The 20455-nt window shown below is 41.8% G+C and overlaps 2 protein-coding genes across 2 annotated transcripts; both read right to left on the bottom strand.

The window, feature by feature from the left end:
• Positions 1–98: 98 nt before the first annotated feature.
• tnni3k (TNNI3 interacting kinase) lies at positions 99–13512 on the bottom strand. Its single transcript, XM_084354612.1, has 25 exons — positions 13469–13512; positions 13040–13148; positions 12827–12912; positions 12463–12560; positions 12092–12202; positions 11917–12015; positions 11703–11841; positions 10885–11029; positions 10690–10794; positions 10456–10550; positions 9455–9604; positions 9269–9352; positions 9127–9183; positions 8662–8754; positions 8512–8569; positions 8234–8428; positions 6581–6685; positions 6436–6488; positions 6177–6229; positions 5515–5647; positions 4408–4517; positions 3275–3334; positions 2979–3148; positions 1608–1687; positions 99–326 (listed from the first exon to the last, which is right to left on the bottom strand). Exons 1-25 carry the CDS (start codon positions 13506–13508, stop codon positions 247–249), a joined length of 2508 nt encoding a protein of 835 aa, XP_084210738.1. The 5' UTR covers positions 13509–13512; the 3' UTR covers positions 99–246.
• Positions 13513–14836: 1324 nt separating this feature from the next.
• On the bottom strand, positions 14837–18925 carry fpgt (fucose-1-phosphate guanylyltransferase). The gene is made up of 4 exons (XM_084354613.1): positions 18725–18925; positions 18443–18610; positions 18226–18318; positions 14837–16660 (listed from the first exon to the last, which is right to left on the bottom strand). The coding sequence occupies exons 1-4, from the start codon at positions 18795–18797 to the stop codon at positions 15255–15257; spliced, it is 1740 nt and encodes a 579-aa protein (XP_084210739.1). The 5' UTR covers positions 18798–18925; the 3' UTR covers positions 14837–15254.
• Between the last annotated feature and the right edge of the window lie 1530 nt (positions 18926–20455).

Here is a 20455-nt window from a genome sequence, read left to right as displayed (position 1 = left end):
AGCCTCAACAAAGTCTTAAAAAATGTTTGTAACAAACTTAATGTAGCACAAAACTAAATATTACAGACTGAGAGGGTACTGTCACTTCATCTACAGCTCGTCCATATACAGTATGTTACAACTAAATACAGTTCCGCTGGCAATATTTTCTTCTTGTACCTACTACTATTTATGCAGTTTTACTTCAAATGAAACGTCCAAACAGCCACAAATAAAATATTAATAAAGAGGGAGCTTGAAGCAGGTTTAGTTACTGTCCTCGAAGCTGCCGCTGCTGCTGAAAGACGAGCAGAATCTCATGGTGCTCATGGGATCAGACACGTACCCTGACAAAAAAGAGACAAGTCAGTAACTGACACCATTTATGAGCAGTGTCATTTGTGAATAGTTTTACTGCTGAAAGAAGAGGAAAGTTATTCTTATTGGAAATAAATTCCATGAAAACACCCAAACTAACAGAAGCTGTGTTTCCATGAAGCGTTTTTATGCACATTTTGAAGAAATTTTAATTTTATTCACTTATTTTATGGACACGGCAAAATTCCCAAAAACATCCTCTAATTTGCGGGGGGAAAAAAAGTGTTTACGCTCGCCTGAGGTGGTTTTTGTCTTTTGGCAATCAGTTAATGTTTGATGGAAACAGATTTGCAGAATAAACTCTGACGTAGTGAACATTCAAGTCACAAGACTGATCAGCTGTTTCTGCTGTCTGTAAGCAGTAGGCACATCGTCTCCAGACAGCATGCAACATGGCCAATGCTCGCTGACATGCAAGGACAATTACAGCTAACCCTATTGAAAGTAATTTCTGAAGACCTCTCTCCATTTTGTTTACCGCTAGCCTCTGTTTACTTCCACATCCACACGTGATGTAGCCATATAGCCTACACCCCGTCATCCTATGAAAGTACGCTTTACGTAGCCTAGTTCATTCGCTCAGAACAGTTTATGGGAATGCACCATATGTTTTATTTTTGCGAACTTTCAAAAGTTTGCAAAAAAAGTCTCCACACATCTCCACACATTCTTTATCATCCTGCTGCCAGAAATACTAAAGCATGAAATGTGTATTCATCCACCTCTGAAAATAGTTCCTACAAGTGCACCTTTTACTCCCGTTTTGAGGGACGTTTGATAAACGCTGCAGCTCCCAGCTGTTTGAGATCTTCTTTAGAAATTAACCTTTAAATTTGTGACTGTTTATCGGGGGGCAACGTGCCACAGACAAGGTAATTTAGACAAAAACTGTTTTGGTTTAGGTGTTCTCTGGGGATTTGTTGACAATAAACAAAAATATAGAATAGCACTAGCCTTATGTTTTAAAGTACTGTGTTTTGATCCAGGAGCAGAACTTGAAGCTTGTTTTGCAAAGAAGTTTGAAACTGAAAGAGTGAACTATTAAATCTAAATACTTAAATTTAAGATTTAAGAGGATAAAATAATTCATCAACATCTGGTAAAAAAAGCAACATTGTGTAAGAACAAGTCTTTAAAAGCTGTAAGCTCATCCCAACATCACTACTGAAGTGTTAAACTGCACCATCTTCACTGTCAGCACAATGGTTGTCACTGTACAGTATCAGTGCACAGGTTGTCTGCAAACACACCGTTTCGATCAATAGGAGAAAACTGCATGTTCCTTCTCAGTTCCTCCAGTGAAAGGCCTCCAGATGCACGACGGCGCTCACTAAAAAAATAAAATAAATAAAATCAGTCATTACAAATTAATCCACTGCGAAGCAACACTGGTCTAGAAATACATACTGCTTAGTTTACATGGGGAAGGACAGATGAGATGGATCCAGATACAAGCAGAAGAAATTCAATATGTAATGCCCAAACTAATACCAGGCTGCTCTCACTACCTCTGCAGGAGTACGGTATCAGAATTGATGACAGGTTTGATGGGATGACACACGATCCGCACACGGCTTCATAAAATGATGATTATTTTAGTAGTGATTATTGATTTGACACAGTTAAACACACTTCTTTTTTGGAGGGGAAATAAACATCCCGAAAGGTTTTGTCTAACCTTTGATGTAGCTCAAGGGAATTACTGACAAGTCATTGAAACACTACAATAACCCCACCTCCTGTTTCTGGGTCAAAGCTGTAACCAGGCTGCAACTTCTGGGACACACAAACACAAACACAAACACACACACAAACACACACACACTGTTGCACACACAGTACAGAGACTGCAAAGCCGGGTGTCTAATGGAGACCTTCCTCCTCGGTCAGAACGCCAAGCATGTTTTATTGCATTTGCTTTCCTTTGTTTCCTGTTTTCGGTATCCGAGCAACTCCACTCCTCACTGTTGCAGTAAGTATCTTAACTGGTCTACATGTTACTGGCAAAGCAATTGCTGAGACTGAGTCGTTTCTACAAATCCGAGCAAGCCCAGACATGACGTTTCTGGAGTTCTTGTTAGCAGAGTTTAAAGCCCATTTAACTGAACCTTCTTGGTTCAACCTTATTTTACTACTTTTTAAGGCATATCCACATGGTAAGCTTCGAGATAATTAACCGTATAAGTGACTTTAAGAAATTTGGACATCTGTGTTCCCTCTACAATGATGACTTTAGAAACAACATCTGTATATTCAGTTTGATCTCAGATTTATTTGGCTGCAGAGACAAAATATGCAAATATTTTCAAGCAATCAAAGCTCTTAGAAATGTTCTTGGAAGGGCTACAACATGACATCTGTTATAGGAACAATGTCAAATAACCCTAACACTACAGCTAGGGAACATAAGACCCTGGGAACATAAGACACTTTGTCATGTTCTCATTAAGTGCAACACAAATCTGGGGAACATGGGAATGACGCCATTTAAACCATACCCCCACTCAGCCACAACTAATAGCTGGGTTATTGGGTGAGTGTGAATGCCGTCATTGTGTGCTGTAGGTTTACCTTCTTCTCTGGACCCTCACCTGTCTGCGACGTTGCTTGAGTTTTCTTACCTCTGAGTCCAGAAGGCGTAGGCGCGTGTATTGAGGGCGTACTCGAGTTCAAAGCGGGAGCGCAGGGCGGCCACGTGGCTCCTGCCGGGTCCTCCTCGCCCCAGCAGACAGTCAGTGGAGGAGCAGGGCGACAGGGAGCCACTGCTGTTACTGGAGGCTGGAGACATCAGCTGCCACACACACACACACACACACACACACACACACCAGCCGAAATACAGATAAAATTGAGACGATTTAATTATCGCAGCGTACTTTATATGTAACGCACTGCAGTGTTAAATATGATTATATACCTCAACGTTGCACAAGCACTCCTCCAGGTTGGAAACCACTTCAGAGAATTCGGGCCGGTCCTGAATTGGAAAAGCAAACTTGAATTATTGTCCTGCTTCAATGCTGAACAACTAAACACATCAGGCACAGACACAAGTGTATTCTCTCAAACACTGTCCTGTATGTTGAGCTCATTGTAGTCCACCCACACATGAAGCAAAGGTGAACTCTGCTTCAAAAGCAGTCCTCAGATCTCTTGCCTCACTGTAAAACAACAAACGCTGCCACCCCGGAGCTGTTCAATTATACATGACATCCTCAGATAGAGGCCAAGGTCTGTCTGCGTACTGCTTCAATAAGACGGCACAGTGAAGATGAAAACAAGATGAGAAGATTTTTGAATAGAAGTCTTTAGAGTTTATATATCATAAGCTGATTAGGAACAGTACAGTTAGTAGCTTAGTGTTTATCTGCTTACCCTGCAGCATTCACTCTCTCAGGCTTAAACAAAAACATTTCACAGTGCAAATCCTGTAAACACAGTGCAGCATGTACTGCTTTTAACCCCACAGGAGCTGATCACTGGGTGCCTCACCTGTACAATACAGGCGAAGCACCATGAGAGATGCGTGCACATGAAACTTTGTGCTGGCCGTCAAGTGTCTTGACGAAGCCGTACGGGGACGAGGCGATCACCGAGGGAGCGAGCAACTGGTTGGCAAACAGGACGGAGATGTACCACAGAGGGAGAAATGTGCCAACATGCTCTGCCGTGATAGAATGTGCCTTAATGAGGTCGGGAAAAAAACACGCCTGGCTAATTACTACCATCTCAGCACTGAAGCGAGGATCGTCCAGGTCATGTGTTGCTCCTAAATGTGAACAGCCGTGCGATAATGTATCACCTGGGGACGAATGGAGCCATTCATTACTGCTGCACGTGTTTGCAGGGGCAGCTGAGTCAGCATCAATTGCCTCTCTGAGCTTCAGTGTGTCTAGATAGCTAATGACAATGAAGGATCATTTTACAGTTTGAAACTACAAAACAATCCCAACAATTTTGAGTGTTTATAAACTATATTGAGTGTAAAATGTACTGTGAATGAGTCGAGAGCACATGAAATTCAAAATGGGGTGAAATCAGGTCATGTACCTCTGGGCAGGCGTACCAGCCTCTCATCAGCAGTGCAGAGATGGGTTTGGGGATGGAGTAGCCAATAGGAGGCCGGACGTGATGGTAGGCCATGTCTGCAGCAGCAGCAGCTGAAGACAGAAGGAAAATCAATGTGGTCTGATGGTTTTCTGCCTTTTCAATTTATTTTGACATTGTAAAATATAAAAAACTATGATTAAAATACAGCTATTTGACATGACATCCTCGGTCGACAAGCAATGTGACCTCATAACAAGCTCCCTGACCTTGATATCTCAATTCAAAGGTCCAGTGTGTAAGATTTAGTGGCATCTAGCAGTGATCACACCTGCCAACATTAGGCTTTCAAAAGAGGGAGATTTTGTGGGGCACCTGAAAATGGCCTCAATGCATCAGCCCCATATACATTAACCCTTCACAACAGATTTATAAAACAAAGACAAGGATGTAAAAGTAAAATGACTATTCATTCTTAAATCCATTGCTCATGTAAAATACATTTTTTTTTAAAAAACATACAAAATGTGGCAAGCAAAACCTCCCACGGGACAATTAAATGAATCCTGAATCTTGAAAATGTCCAAAAAAGTGATCAAAAATCTAAAATCACAAAAAATATCATCGTCTGTAAACATTGTGAGAGCGTGCTCACCTCTGCCTCTAGGTTGAGCTGCCAGGTACCACAACACACATCCCTCACAGTTACTGAGAAACACCCATTTGATTTGTAGACCTAAGAAATTTTAAGGAAGATCAACGCGGGAAATAACCGATCACGAGAACAGCGAAAGAAAGGGTTAAAAGTAGGGAGTCTCCAACGCAAATCGGGAGTGTTGGCAGGTATCGCCTCAATAAAAACGCGAAAGGCTCCCTCTAGAGTCAGCCTTTGATTGGTCCAGTCCTGGGCTACTGTAGAAATATGGCAGTGCAACATGGTGGACTCTGTAGATATAAAAGCTCTATCTAAGGTAACGAAAACAAAACGATTCTTAGTTTCAGAGGATAGACGCATGGAAACATATAACATTTCATTCCATTTGTGCCCCTGAATCCTGCACACTGGACCTTCAAGCCTTTGACTTGACTTGACCTTGAAGAAAAACACACCAGGTTTCAAGTGAGCGAAGGGAATTTCTCCAGTCAGCAGCTCCCAGAGACAGAGGGCGTAGCTGAACATGTCTGCCTTCACTGAGTAGCGAGTACACTGAGTGAAGATCTCAGGAGCCATCCAGCGCAGGTTCTGCACAAACACACACACAAATGCACACAGAATAAAATACATACATAAAAAAATATAGAACTGTGATGTTTCAAGACATCAGGACATCACACACACACACACACACACACACACACACACACACACAAACACACACACACACACAAATGAGTCCCAATTACTGACATGAAGACTGTGTCCCTGCAAGGGCAAGTAGTTTACTCACAACAGGCAGTTCCCAAGAGATGAAACACACTTAACACCAAACTGCAGGCCAAGCACTCTGGGTAGTGATGAGTCAGCACATTGAGACAAAATCTGCATGAAGGCAGTTTTTCTTTTCTTTTTTTCTTTTTTTAGCTAGTGGGTAATTGATGGCAGGAGCCAGCAGAAGCTCTGGCTTGTACTCCCACAAAATAACAGCATACACTTTAATACAAAGTGCCTTATTCTTTGGTGTGAGAGAAATTTGGCCAAAGAAGGCGAAAACTCGTTCCAAAGGGTTTCGTGTGCGTCATCAATTAAATCAAAAGGAGGAAACAGCACTGACCCCCGGTTGCTTGGTCATGTTATCCTCTTCCACGGACTGCAGAAACCTAGATTCTGTAGAGGAAGCGAAGGACATGCGACGGTCAGACAGTGGACATCTACTGGTAGTTAAAGGGTAACTCCACCAACTTTACACATTAAAGTATGTTCACAGGTCTTGGAGAGTACTACTGCATCTGTGAAAAAACAAGTATAGAGCCTTTTGTGTGTCCAGAGGAAGCTGCATGTAATCTGAAAAAACACTGCAAAATGTATCCTACCTCCAAAATCAGCCACCACTGCATGCCCATCCTCATAGAGCAGAATATTGTGGCTAGAGGGAACACAAATATCATTAGTAATGACCACAGTTAATTCAGCCTGCCAATATCGACCTACCACATATGTTACTACTGTGGCACCCACCTGTTGAGGTCCCTGTGGATGATCGGCTGGGTGAGATTGTGCAGGTACTCCATGCCCTTGGCCACATCGATGGCAATGATGAGCTTGGACTGCAGGTCGATAAGCCTGTCCATTGACACATCATTAAAGTAGCAGCCACTTAGCGCCAGGTCAATGGACCCTGCCAATCACACACAGCACTTTACACAGATCAATAGGACAGTCTATAAAGACAGCACCTGGCCACACAGTTAGCGGAACACTTCATCTGGATCAATGATGATCCCGGCCGAGAGGGGGAGATGGGTGAGGGGACGCTTCCAAGGAGGATAATGAGACCTGAGGCTCTCGGCTGTGCAAACATGTTTTTTGTCGGTCACTGAGTAACTCCTTAAGGTAGTTTCAGATCTTGACGTCAGGATGAGGAATCAATTGGATATCAAATTACTGATGTTAACACCTCACAGCATGAGAATTCACAGAACTTCTGCTTGGGTTTTGAAGCTTTCTTTGCTTAATTTAAAAGTAGTTTAACTGGATAACGTTAAAGGCAGAATGCAATGTAATACAGTGGTCCTTAATATATAATATTAAATATGTCATAACAAAAAAGTTACTTAAAATGCTGAGTTTTTCTTGCGTTTTTGACCCACCTCTGTGGTCTTCGAGCTTTAGTTTGTTAGTGTTTACCCAACACTGTTGATAAATAACGTAAATGATGAATGGATATTGCATTGCAATTCATTACAAGATAGTTTTGTTGAATTGCATGACTGTGTACAGTAGTTTCAGTTTAAATCCGATGTTAGCCTGCCTTGACTTTAATCATTCGAAGGCAATGTATTGACTCGTACAAAAGTAATCTGTCTAAATCATCATCTATGACCCACTGGAAGTGTGTGGCAGTGTCTGTATTTGCAGAAAACACTGCCCTCCACCTGCATTTTCTTAGTTTCCTATTATTTTGATTTCTGGTGCTCAACCTTTGAGGTTGGGATAAAACTTAGCGAGCAGATTACATCGCTGTCTATCCTCTGCTCTCTGCTCGTCATGGATGTATAAAGAGCTGCAGGTCCATGTGTCTATTTGACCGAGGGCTGGGCTGAGCTACAACAAACACACACACAGCAAAGAGGCAAACAGGAGACAGGATGAAGTGTGGCTTCAGGCTGCATTCACATAAAATCTGGAGGATTTACAAAGGTGTGGGCGTGTTTATTTGTCCTCATGAAAGAAGCAGCTGTTAAACAATCAGAAAATAACGTTTTCTTTCTCTGATTTACTGCTTTGTTCTCCCTAACGTCACTCCTTCTCTTTATTTACGCTCTAGCTCCCTCAGCAACCACTGCTCTATCTCTGTCTCGCCTGTTCAGCGGGGAGGAGATGCCAACTTTGAATGTTGTGGTTACAAACAGCAACCAACAAATCCTGCCTAGTGTGCCTTTAAAACTTATTTTTTTGGCATTTCTGCTTTATTTGAATTTCAATTAGAGAGAGAGAGGCAATCCAGGAGAGTAAGAAGGAATTCAAACCCAGGTTGCAGCAGCAGGGACTCAGCCATACTATGTTAGGGAAGTTATAAAGTTTAGTAGGTTATGTATTTCAGTGGGCATTAGACTATAACAGACAGAAAAATAAACTGTAAGCTCCCCTGTGTAACTCACACTTCCTCACCTCTTCTGCTCATGCAGCAGAGAGAAAAGAGAGCCTCCAGAGACATACTGGGTTACAATAGCAAACTGGCTGGGGTCGTCCAAACATGCCCCCACAAACTGGATGATACAGGGGTGGTTGAGGCGACAGAGGATGGAGACCTCTCTGCAGAACATGTCCACGTCGGACTTCGAGCAGTACGTGTTGGCTCGATAGCTGCAAGCAAGAGTCGAACCGATCAGTTTGTTATTTTCTTACCAAAGATGGGATGCAAAATGTCAAATTTAGAGGTTTGTTACCGTTTTATGGCAACAACTTTGTTTCGACATTTGCCTTTGTAGACTCTTCCAAAGGAGCCTGAGTGTGAAACAGATATGATCTTCAGCGATGTCATCTGATTATCTGAAACTCGTTAATTGAACTGAGAACATATGAGCGTTGAGAGTTACCTGATCCGATAATCTCATTGAACTCCAGCTCAGACAGCTGAAGGTGGAAATGAGATGGGAGGCTGGCCCTGAGGAGGAGGACTTCTGCTTTCTCTGAAAATAGAGAGCAACATTTTTAGAACTACATGTTTGCCAAGAAGATGAGATTTAAAGCAGTTAATAATAATATTTTTTCAAAATCTTGGCTGATTGTGGCTGATTAAAGAGGCTATGGATATTATATTATTCTGCCAAGACTGGATGGGAAAAGGAGCAATTTATTTTTATGGAGTTATCAGGGCATTCAGACTGAAGGGTTTAAATGTGTGTATTACTTTCTAAAATATTAGGTATAAATATCACACAGCCAGAGACATATCTGTAGTTCACACCGCCCCTTAATTTCACCAACAGTGTGCTGTTACATCAGCTGACAGTGATGTGAAGTGCAGGGAAAATATGCTGTGCTTCACTCCACCTCACTACCTTTAGTCATGCTCTTGATCTTTCCCAGAGGAGATGGGACAGAAACATAGGAGCCATCTGGAAGAGAGTCGACACGTTCAGGCACATTAAAGGGAGGACTTTTTATTCCAGATAGTAATTTCTAGAGAGGTCACTGACTCACCCCCTCCTGGCTGGGAGTACTCATTGCAGGGCGACTCATCTGGACGTTTGTAGTGTTTCAGTAACGTGACAATGGCATCATGACCTGAAGTAGAAACACACTATTCGAGTTTAAAGTTTTCATCAGATTTCTCCTGATAGCTAAGATCTTTATCTCTCTCTCACACACACACCCACACACACAGACCTTTCTCATAAGCCCACATCAGGCAGGTCTGCTCGTCCTTCTCCCCGCTGGACCTGCTGGGGTCGCAGGCAACCAGGTTCATGTCCGCCCCGTTGTCCAGCAAGAACTGCACCAGGCGGATGTGGCCATGGAAACAGGCACTGTGTAGAGCTGAATAACAGAGTCATCAGGGACATTTATTACTATTGGTATACACACAAATCTAAATAAAAACATAACTGTACTGTAAACACAACAAACAGTTTATATAATTGCACATGATGAACAGAAGAGTTTCAACCAGTGGTGGAGGAAGTCTACAGAACCTTTACTTAAGTAAAAGTACTAGTACCACATTGTAAAAATACTATTATTTTAAAGTAAAAGTGTGTAATTCTTAGAAAAATATATCTAAAGTATCAAAGTAAAAGTACTCATGCAGAAAAATGCCCTTTTTATGTTTATGTATATCTAATTATATACCACATTATACATGATTACTTATGCATTCATGTTAAAGCAGGAGCTATTTTTACCAATTATATAAAGGGGTGCAACTAATGATGATTGTAATTATAGAGTAGCCGGTTGTTTTTTTTCTGCAGTAATCTATTTATTGATCGCTTTGCAAAACGATATTCCATCGCGATTATCCAAAGCTCAAAGTGATGTCTTGTTTTGACCCCACCAACCAGCTTAAACCTAACCCAACCTTAACCCAAATTGTTTAGTTTACTGCAATTAAAGACAAAAAACAGTCACAAATTCTTACAATTGAGAAGCTGAAACCATGAAATTTTGGGCATTTCTGCATGAAAAATGACAATTATTTTTAGAACTGACCAATCGACTAAAAGATTAATCTGTTAACTATTTAAGCTCAAATTTTACACTGTTCAGTTGATCAGAAGTTTTTCAGAAGTTTTCCCTCTGAAATGTAGCATGTTAGAGGTACAAAATGTCATGAAGTGGGAGGAAATTTAAACTCAAGTACGGACCTTGAGTAAATGTACACTAGTCACCTGTGTGTCCGTCTCTGCCCTGGCAATTGATGCTCAAAGCGTTCCGGCTCAACAAGAACTTCACCATCTCCAGGTCTTTACCATAGGTGCATGCACTGTGACACAAAACCCATTATCACCTCAGAGCAGCATGAGTCACAGGTTCAAGTGATGCTCATAAATTAAATGTGCCAATGTGTATGAATGTATTTGTGCTCTGCAGATTATAAATAAATACACTGTGTGAGACAATACCTGTGAAGTGCTGTCTCACTGAATATGTTCTCCTTTGACAGACTTTCTGTGCCAGAGAGTTGTACGATCTCCTTAGCTGCCTCAAATTTCCCATTATAGCAGGCCCTGATTAAACAGTCAACACAGAACTTCATCTCCATTACACGCCACCTATAAAAAACGTATAGAAGGCTGCCAACAATGCACATTGTTTACAGGTGTAATGGCGTGTCCCCGTAGATGTTGACAGAGTGAGGCTGTACGTCAGAGTTGCCCTGAAGGAGGAAGCGCACAATGTCATGGTGACCGAAGCGGGCACAGAAGTGGAGAGGAACATGATCTTCGTTGTCCTGGGCATTTACTGAGAGAGGCAAGCAGAAAAGTTCACATTGAACTACAGAACAGCATAGTTAAAGGGTAACTTGGCGCCTACAATACATCTTTGCCACTGAGTGACATCACTAGAGGCAATTTATCAGATTACATGAAGCTTCCTCTGGAGTCACAAAAGGCTTTATACCACTTTTTTCACATATGTAGTCGTACTTGAACGTGTAACACTTTTAAAACCTTTAAAGGTGCACTATGTAGTTTTGGCGAAAACATTTTAATCAGAAGAGAAAGATCTTCATTGACTGATTTTTTTTATGGCTTACAAACTAAATAAACAAACTTTCTTCCTTTTCATGACTGAATAAACTCGTAAATACAAATCCCAGGTGCTGACTACAGACAAAACTCATTACGTCATCACAATGTTATGTCTTGGAAACATGTATGTTGAAGTAAAGTATGTAACGCTGTGATCCTACCCTCTCACTGAAGTTGCATAGTGCAGAAACAAGTGATAGGGGGGCGGAGTGGCTGAGACAGAGACACCATTCACCCTATTACAAGACACTGTACCACCAACATGACTTTGAAGCTTTAAGTATATAATAACCCAAGCTATCATGTTTGATTTACATCCATCCGTTGACTCAAGTGACTCTAAAGTAAATGTAAAGAAGCACTCTTGGAGTCTCAGGTCTCACCATTAGCTTTGCTGCCATCCCCCATCAGCAGTTTGATGATGCTGAGGAAACCTTTGGCTGCAGCCAGGTGCAGCGGACGGTCACCTACCTCCCCGCTCGCATTCACATCTGCCCCAAACTTCAGCAGCAGCTTTGCCACCTGAGAAAAGTGATTTCTGATCAGCTTTATTCATCACGGTCAAGAGTGCAGAGATAGTTGATCAGAGCACTTTACCTGCTCGTGGTTGTTATAAGAAGCAATATGCAGCGGGGTGAAAAACACAGCATCCTGAACATTCACAAAAGCGCCATGCTGCAGGAGTATATCTGCTGCCTGGTGGGAGAAAATTGCATGTTCAAAAGCAATAAAACGTATTTTGTTCACATTCGTTGAGGACAAAAGCTCTCACCTCATGGTGCCCAGCTATGGTGGCCACGTGCAGGGCAGTGAGGGCACCATAGCCCACCTGCTGCACATCTGACCCTCCATGGAGAAGTGCGGTCAACAGCTCACCATTATCCTGTGGTACAGACACGAGCCATATTGCTGTTTTACTATCACTCGCTTTTAATTCTGATTGCTCTGCCTTTACCACATCACAACAAAGCACTTCAGAGCTGGAGTTAATCATGCTGGCTTTGTGTGTACTTGCACTCCACAATGTGGTAAAACATAGACAGCTCTTCACCACATAACAACACACAGACAAAGGCGTAGATTGCATCTGGAAACAAAGTAAAGATTTTAAATGCGTTTATATTTCTCTTTTATTCTCTTCACCTTGTAAGCAGCCAGATGGAGGGCAGTGAATCCATTCCTGGACAGTCTGGAAGGACGCAGGCCTTTGAGCATCAGGGTGCTAATGTGGGCCTTGTTACCTGGTCACAAATATTATGAGCTGGTAAAATATGTCACTTGACTAATATGTCAACAAAACATCATCAAAGAACAGGGTGGAATAATGCACTAAATCTAACTATGTATATTCTTTATGTACAATTTATCTTATATCTTCTGTTTATGTCAAAGTGTTATGTTTAAGGTCATCCTCAAACAATAATGTCAGTCAGTCCATTGTAATCCCTCCCTCCCTCCACTGTCACTGTTTGTTGAGTTATAAATAGCCTCCAGTAGTCATGCATACCTCCACACACGCAGCAGAGATGCAGCAGCGACAGCCCCTTCTCTGTTCGGTAGCTCACATTCACCTTCTGAAAAGCCTCATCAGAGCTGAGCATCACAAAATCAACATCAGCCGACACAGAAAAGTAAGCAGACTGAGGAGAATACAGCCATAATAAAAAGGACTTAGATGAAATGTGGATTGTACTGTGACACACAGAGTGAACTAAATCACCTGAAAGCAAGTTTGAGATCCACAAGCTCGCTGTCTTTGAGCTGGAGGTCGTCTTCCAACTTCTCCACGATCACAGAGTACGACTCGCCCACCTTCTTCTTCCACTCGTCTTCACAGCCCCATCATCAGAGTTACACATAATAATTTAATCACATTATTTCCATTGCTCATACGCATATAATATGCCTAATTTTATCTTTAAATTTGCAGAAAAAAAGGACAAACATCTGCATACTGCACTGTATTGAGCACTCCTACAGTGTATATAATGATCACTCACAAAGAGTTTAAAAAGGGCTTATACAACTTGTGTGTGATAGAGAGTAAACCCCTCCCCCAGACTTTCCTCCTTCAATTCAATCCCTGCTCTCCGGCTGTGGATACGTCTGACATTAAAATATTCTCACACAATCATAAACAGGCCATTACCTGTACACGTCTGAGACGGTCTTGACTTGTAATTTCCCATTGATAAGGTCCTTCTCCTGTACTATGCGCTGTGCAGTTTGGTTTACTAGAGTAAAGCAGTAATACAATCTCTCTCTCTGCCACAATTGCACAGGTCCAGATAAAGGGGGATCATGGCTGTGGGCTAAAAATAAACACCTTGGAGTGGGATGCCTAACAACTACGACAACTGACCTCCCTCCAAATGCAAGCAGGCGTGTATCATTGTGACTGTGTATGTGTGTGCAGCATAAAAACAAAGCAGACGATCAACACTCTGCACCACCACCTACCAGTCTGGCTGACGGCCTTAAAGGATAAGTTCACCAAGAAATGGAAAGTCAGTTGAGGTTTCGTAGTTTACAAAACATTTCTGGAGCTTCAGAGCAAAACAGAGCTGCAGCATTCTCCCAAACAACTAAAGCAGCTGGGGACTTTAAAACGTAAAAAGCACCCCAAAATTAATGAAATGGCTCCATACAGCTCGCCCAAGGTTCCCAAATTCATTTGAAATGACATTATTCACATCCTCAATGCGAGCTAAATTTTTTAGCTTAGCAGTAACAGTGAAGGGTTCATCAGTTTAGGGTCTTGGGCTTCCGGACTACACTGGACAAGCTGTATGGAGTCATTTTATGCTTTGCCCATTTTTTGGTTGTTTTGCTATGTTTCAAAACAAGTCCCCATCTGAGTGCTGCAACGCTGTTATGCTGTGAAGCTCCAGAAAAGTTTAGTGGACTACAAAACTTCACCAGACTTTCCATCAACATAAGGGTGAGTAGTTAATGACTTTTTTTGGGGTGAACTTATCCTTTAAATTGATGTGCTTTACAATTTTGTATAGTTTGGGTGCTTTTTCAGTGGTTCAGTAATTTTTTTCTGTCTCTGCATTTTTCACAATAAATGTGTTGACCTGTCATATTAGGAGAAGCACAGGTTAATCTTGCAGTTATAACCACAATGTAGCAGCTAATGTTTTTAATGAATGTCTGCTGTGCAAAATGGCCTATTAAGAAAGATTAGATGACAGCAACCTTTGCTTCACACTGTTATAAGACAATGCACATGTCTATGTAGAGCAGTGCCCAAGATGCTGACATGACCCAAACTGGTTTCTCTGTCTGCCGTCCAACCTTTATACCTTTGATGCTGCCATTTTAACCGGGTAACCTCTGGTCATGAAAACAGGGAAATGTGGAAGAGGAAACAAGCTAAATGCTTCTTAAATACACCACAAATTATATTTTAATCAGAATGACAGATGATCAGATGACAGAATCCACATCAGAACTTTAAACAGCTGACAAAAGCTCATAGTCCTGACTGTTACGAAATAAAATAAAATCAGTGTAGTCGCCAGAATAAAATGTTTTTATTTTGCATTTTCCGAGGCTACTGGACAGTTTTCAACGAGACATCGGGACATTTTCCAGTCGTGTTTGTGGCAACGAAACCAGATAAGCCAACATATGAATTTTCCGCAGCCCCAACCAAATGGTTTTGTCACAACACTGTCACAACATAAAATAAAAAACATATAGAAATATAATAATAAAGAAGAAAGAAAGTTAACCTGTCAGTGGTTTGCAGAAACATACACTTACAAAAAATGTTTCTGTTGATTGACTTCTGAAAGTTTATCTGATTGGATGAGCATGATATCAATGATTTTTTTTTTTTCATTTTAATTCACAATCTATGTGGTTTCGTACTGAAACTGACAACATAAACACTCTCAAATGACCTGTAATATCAGTAACTCAGTTGTTCATTTTCTCTGTGTGATGTCTTCATGTAGTCCCTGCCTGAACTTCAACATTTCATCCAGGTTCTTACACTGTAAGGACTCTTCCATGGACATCAGCGTTGTGTCTTTTGGTAAAGTGAATGTGGACCCGCTCAGGACGGCCTGCAGCATCTCCAGAGACACTGAGAATGAGCTCTGCGGGTCAGAGCAAACAGGAAACAAACAAGCCTTCCACAAACTACAGCTGGATGCATCTCCGGAGAACTTCAGGTCTTCATTTTTCACCCCCCAGTGGGACAGGCAGTCTGCCAGGCTGACACCAAAGAGCTTCAGCTCTTCCAGGTATGTAGGGGCTTCAACACCACGCTTCAAGTCTTCATTAATCCCAAACACGACAGTTACATACCTGGTTTGGTTCTTGTGAATCACACACAGTGAATGCATGAAGACTCCATCGGGCACCGAGAGGCCCGCACTGACCCAGCAGCTGCTGACGATGGAGCCCTTACCTACAGAAACTCCTGCTCCCAGTCTGGAGTACTCCACCACTGATCCAGCTCCCACAGAGCAGCTGGGATCAACAACACTGCACATGACGCAGCATTGTGAGGAGCCCTCAGAGCTTTCATTCACATGTACACTGAAGGCACTTGACAGGAGACCCAGCTCAGTCCTCAGCGCCACATCCTCAGTGAGGTGGAAGAGGTACTCTGGTGTGGTTCCGATGTGATAAAACTTGGAGTTGTTCAGGACGATGACATTCAAGGGAGTCCCTTTTAAAAGATGGAAGATCTTTTGCCGGGTTTCCACCAGGCTGCTCTCCTCTTTGGCGACATTTGCAGTGTTGCTGGTGTAATCTATCGTGGCTTTAGGGCCCAGTGCTTGGAGAAAGTCCCCGTATGCGTCTATCTCGCACTTGAAAGGGCCCAACTCTTCCAGCAGATTAAGAAGAGACTTCACGGAGTCAAAGTTGGCATAATAGGTGCTGTCTGTGTAGACAAACTCAGCATCAGAGGGAGAAAAACAACCACTCTGCCTTTTACAAATGGCTCCGTTAGCTCTCATCTGATCGATGCTCACCTTGTGCAGAAAGCGCAGGCAGGAAATGTTCTGCATTTCTGAGTGAGTAGACTTTTCATTCAAATCCAACACAAACACTCCATGCGTAGTCCCGATAGACAGCGGGGAGGGGTGGGCTAAAGCTGTGAAGCCTGGTTGGTCAAACCTGATGCTCTGATCCTCTCCAATACTGTAGAGCTCAATGTGATCCGAACAGGTCACCAACACACCGGGCTTCATCTGCAGGGGGAAATCCACATATACGGCCAGTTTGAGATCCAGCATCTGGTAGACAGGGTCACCAAGCGGCACAGCGCCGAAGATCTTCCCCAAGGCGCTGGCACTGGGCAAACGTTGACTAAAGCCTCCTGGAAAGATGAGAGGAGACATGTTAGAGTGGGAAACGTCACATACAATATGTGCATTGATTTAAATGTTTGAACATTTGCAATCAACTTCTGAACTTTGGAAAAAATTGTAGTTAACTTTCACCTGCTAAATTAAAAGTCAGTTTCTGACACTTTCTTTTGAAACCAAAAACATGTCATCAGAATCATTATGAAGATGCTATAAGCTTTACAAAAACTATACACATATGAACTCCTCACATTTTTGTTTCATCATCAGAGCAACTGTGTTCCCTGCAAAGTATTTATTTTATATTACAAAACATCTCAGTTAACTGATTTTCTTTGGGTTGTGGACAAAACAAGACATCTGAAGACTTCACCATGGCCTTTGTGAAACAGTGGCGTCATTTGTCAGCACTTTCTTACATTTTGTAAACCAGACAACTAATCAACTCATTTAGAAAAGAATTGACAGATTCATCAATAATAAAATGAATCATTACGTTACTAATTAGGTGTAGATGATCGTCTGCTGTAGGAAAAGTGGAGTGGCAGAGATTACTTGAGTAAGAGAAAAGCCTTCAGGACGTGTGTGTGTGTGTGTGTGGGCAGTTTTTTATGGATGCAGCAGTAACTGTGGTTGGTGATTTGGATTATTTGATGTGTGTGAGTGGAGCAGCGTTGCAGTGATGAACCTTAAGAGAAAGGTTATAACATCATGTTAAAGTATAGTTGCTTTACTGGCTGGTATCAAACTTTGGCAAGTAGCTTTAACAATTCATTGGCGTTGATGGATTTTCTATTACTTTTATAGCATATAAGCAACCCAAACCATCCATAAATTGTCTGCAGTCCATTACTGGTGTTCAGGGTCATGATGGAGATAGGTGTTCGCAGCATGTACCTGTTACGCTGTCATTATTGTCAAGTTGTCAAATAAATTCACTGTGACGGCTCAAGGCCTTAGGCCAGTATCTGTGTTGTCCCTTTCCTGCCTTTACTCCTCTTTTCAGGTTCTTCCTGGTGGTCCGGGGTCCCACCCACTTCGTTGAGTGATTGGTGTCACCTGTTAAGAGCCTTTATAAGCCAGGTAATTCCAAGATGGCTCTCTCTCCCTCCTGGAAGGCTGGTGCCTTTTTGGGCACTTTATTTGGGGATTGTTTGGGTTATGATTATGTTTAGTTAGCCTTGATTCATGTTTAATAGTTATAGACTCTACAACCAGCTCCCAGTAGACCTCACTTGTGCACTGTGCAATAAAAACTCTATACATAACCCATTTCTCATTTTGGTTTGCACTAACTGGGCAATTCTCATATTCATTATTTATTAATAACAATACCCTGCCCACGCTGTTTATAATTACACTGTTTATATTTGTACATATAATGTATATACGAGTCTATTTCTATTTCTTACCTTTTTATTATATATTATATTTTTTACTTTTATTATTGTTTATTGTTATACTGAACTGTCCTTTGGCTGCTGTGACGCACCTGATGAAAAGCAGTGGAAGGTATAAGTTTCGTGCGATTTATCTAAATGTCTGACAGCAACAAAAGGACATTGACATCTCAAACCTGCATGTATGATGATGACTCTCAGACTGCCCAGAGTCTTCTCATAGATGTGACTCAGCTGCTGCAGCACGTGCAGAGTGGCGCCTCCATTCCCTTGAAAACACAAGGCTACATTAGTAATAATAATAATTATGATAATTATGATAACGTGGTGCATTGTTGCTCTCCCTCAGCAACAATGGAGTGACACCTGAGAGCGTCAGTCTGTCTCGCTCACCTATTTTAGATCCGGGTGGGTCTGAGAACACCTTGTACTGAACTCCAAGGGGAAGCTCCTTCCTGTCAACTTTCCCACTGATCTGCAGCTCGTACGCCTCTCTCTGGCTCTCATCCGCAGCGGTCAGCACCACCACGTCCCAGAACTCACCGGGCTGCACCTGTCGGCCTTCACGAAGACAAAGCAGCCAGGTGATACAGTTGATAAAATACAGGTAAACACAGCAGGAGGAAACAAACTGTCACTGAACTTCATGACACGTTAATAAAACACAAAACTCACCTCGCAGAGAGTTGAATTTTCTGAGTTTTTCTGTTGTTGCTAGTTCTAACCTTGTGTTACATTCCTGACTCATACTGTCGCTTCAAATATCGATTAAATACACGCGAGATAAACTCATACTAACGCGCAGCAGACCTCTCTGTGTCAGACAGTCTCTTACTTCCGGGTGACGTTGTGTTGACAAAAGGCGGGACGTGAACGGTGACGTCACGAGCCACAATACCTGCTAATCACAAATCTGGTTTAACTGGAGTAGCCTGAAGTTCAAGGAGTTTTTTTTTGTTTGTTTTTTTGCCAGTGAATAAAGATTTTAAAAATAATCTTTTTTTTTTTTTTTTTTAAATACAAACATATTATATATTTTTTAATCAAAAATAAAGAGGCCTAAATCATTACAAACACGTTAGGCTAGTTTAGCTTCTCTTCCTGTTTAAACAAAATACCCAAATTTCCGTCAAGCCAGTACATTTTGCTGACCAGGACTTGCAAGAATATTCATTATCAATAATGTTAAAGTGGACTTTCTTGCACATATAAGGGTAAATAACTTTCTATTGTCAATGACTTTCTCCAAACTCACAGAAAGAAAACACCTGCAAATTTATAATAAAATACAATAATTAAACCACAAAACATGACACGTTAATAAAACATAAAACTCACCTCGCAGAGAGTTGAATTTTCTGAGTTTCTCGCTTGTTGCCAGTTGTAACTTTGGGTTGTATTCCCGACTCATATTGTCGCTTCAAATGTCGATTAAATACACCCGAGATAAACAATCAAACTAAAGCGCAGCAGACCTCTCTGTTTCAGACCCTCTCTTGTATCCAGGTGATACTGTGCTGCAAAAGGCGGGGCGTGCACGGTGACATCACGAGCCACAATACCTGTTCATCAAAAATCTGGTCTAGCTGGAGTAGCCTGAATATAACCACCCTTTCCCGTTCTGTGTTTCTCCAAGGAAAGATAATGAAAAATTAAGAAATTGGAAACCAACCACCAAAATATTTTCTTATTTTTCTTATTCTTTGTTCATTTAATGGTGCACCAAGATTTTCTATAACTTAATAGGGCCTATACACTGTCAGGATATAATTTTAAGACTTATAGAAACTAAATCCTTTTTTCTTTACTAATAAAGTCTAGTTTTAGTTTCAGTTTTTAATTTAGATTTGGGTAACTATAATAACCTTGTTGAGAGCATGGACCTTTGCTACCTTCAACCACATCATCCTTCCAGAGTTAAGATCTTAGCTGTCAGAGCTCTCTCAATAAGGTTCCCTCACAAGATGACAGCCTACAGCTTTCAGGACAACCATGAGCAGGATGAGTTACTAAACCAGTCTCAGATGAAGGCTGCCCTGAAACTGCTCAGAGTCAGTGAGCACAGATGGGTGCAGGATACCAGGCAAAGGCATGCTACATTTGTAGAAATCAGAGAAGAGGGTGGCTTTAAAGTGGGCACTGATGAGGACAGCTTGCCTCACTGACTGAGAATAGCACACATCAGACCTGCAGAGTGGTGAGAACTGGCAACGAGCGTCAAACTGCAGGCCAGCACACATAATGCACTCATCCAGGATTGCTTTGGACCACAGGATTACTGACTGGGCTCGTGTCTGACAGCATTTCATCGTTTCAGATGCATTCACTTGTGCTTTTACTCCTCCCTGGTTTTGCTGTCCAGGAGGCATAACAGGATGATCACTGAACAAACACAATACCTGGAAA

This window comes from Pagrus pagrus, assembly GCF_965226575.1.
Source record: "Pagrus pagrus genome assembly, chromosome: 6".
Lineage (NCBI taxonomy): Eukaryota > Metazoa > Chordata > Actinopteri > Spariformes > Sparidae > Pagrus > Pagrus pagrus.
Note: the sequence above shows the minus strand (reverse complement) of the source record. Positions and strands in the feature narration are given on the sequence as shown.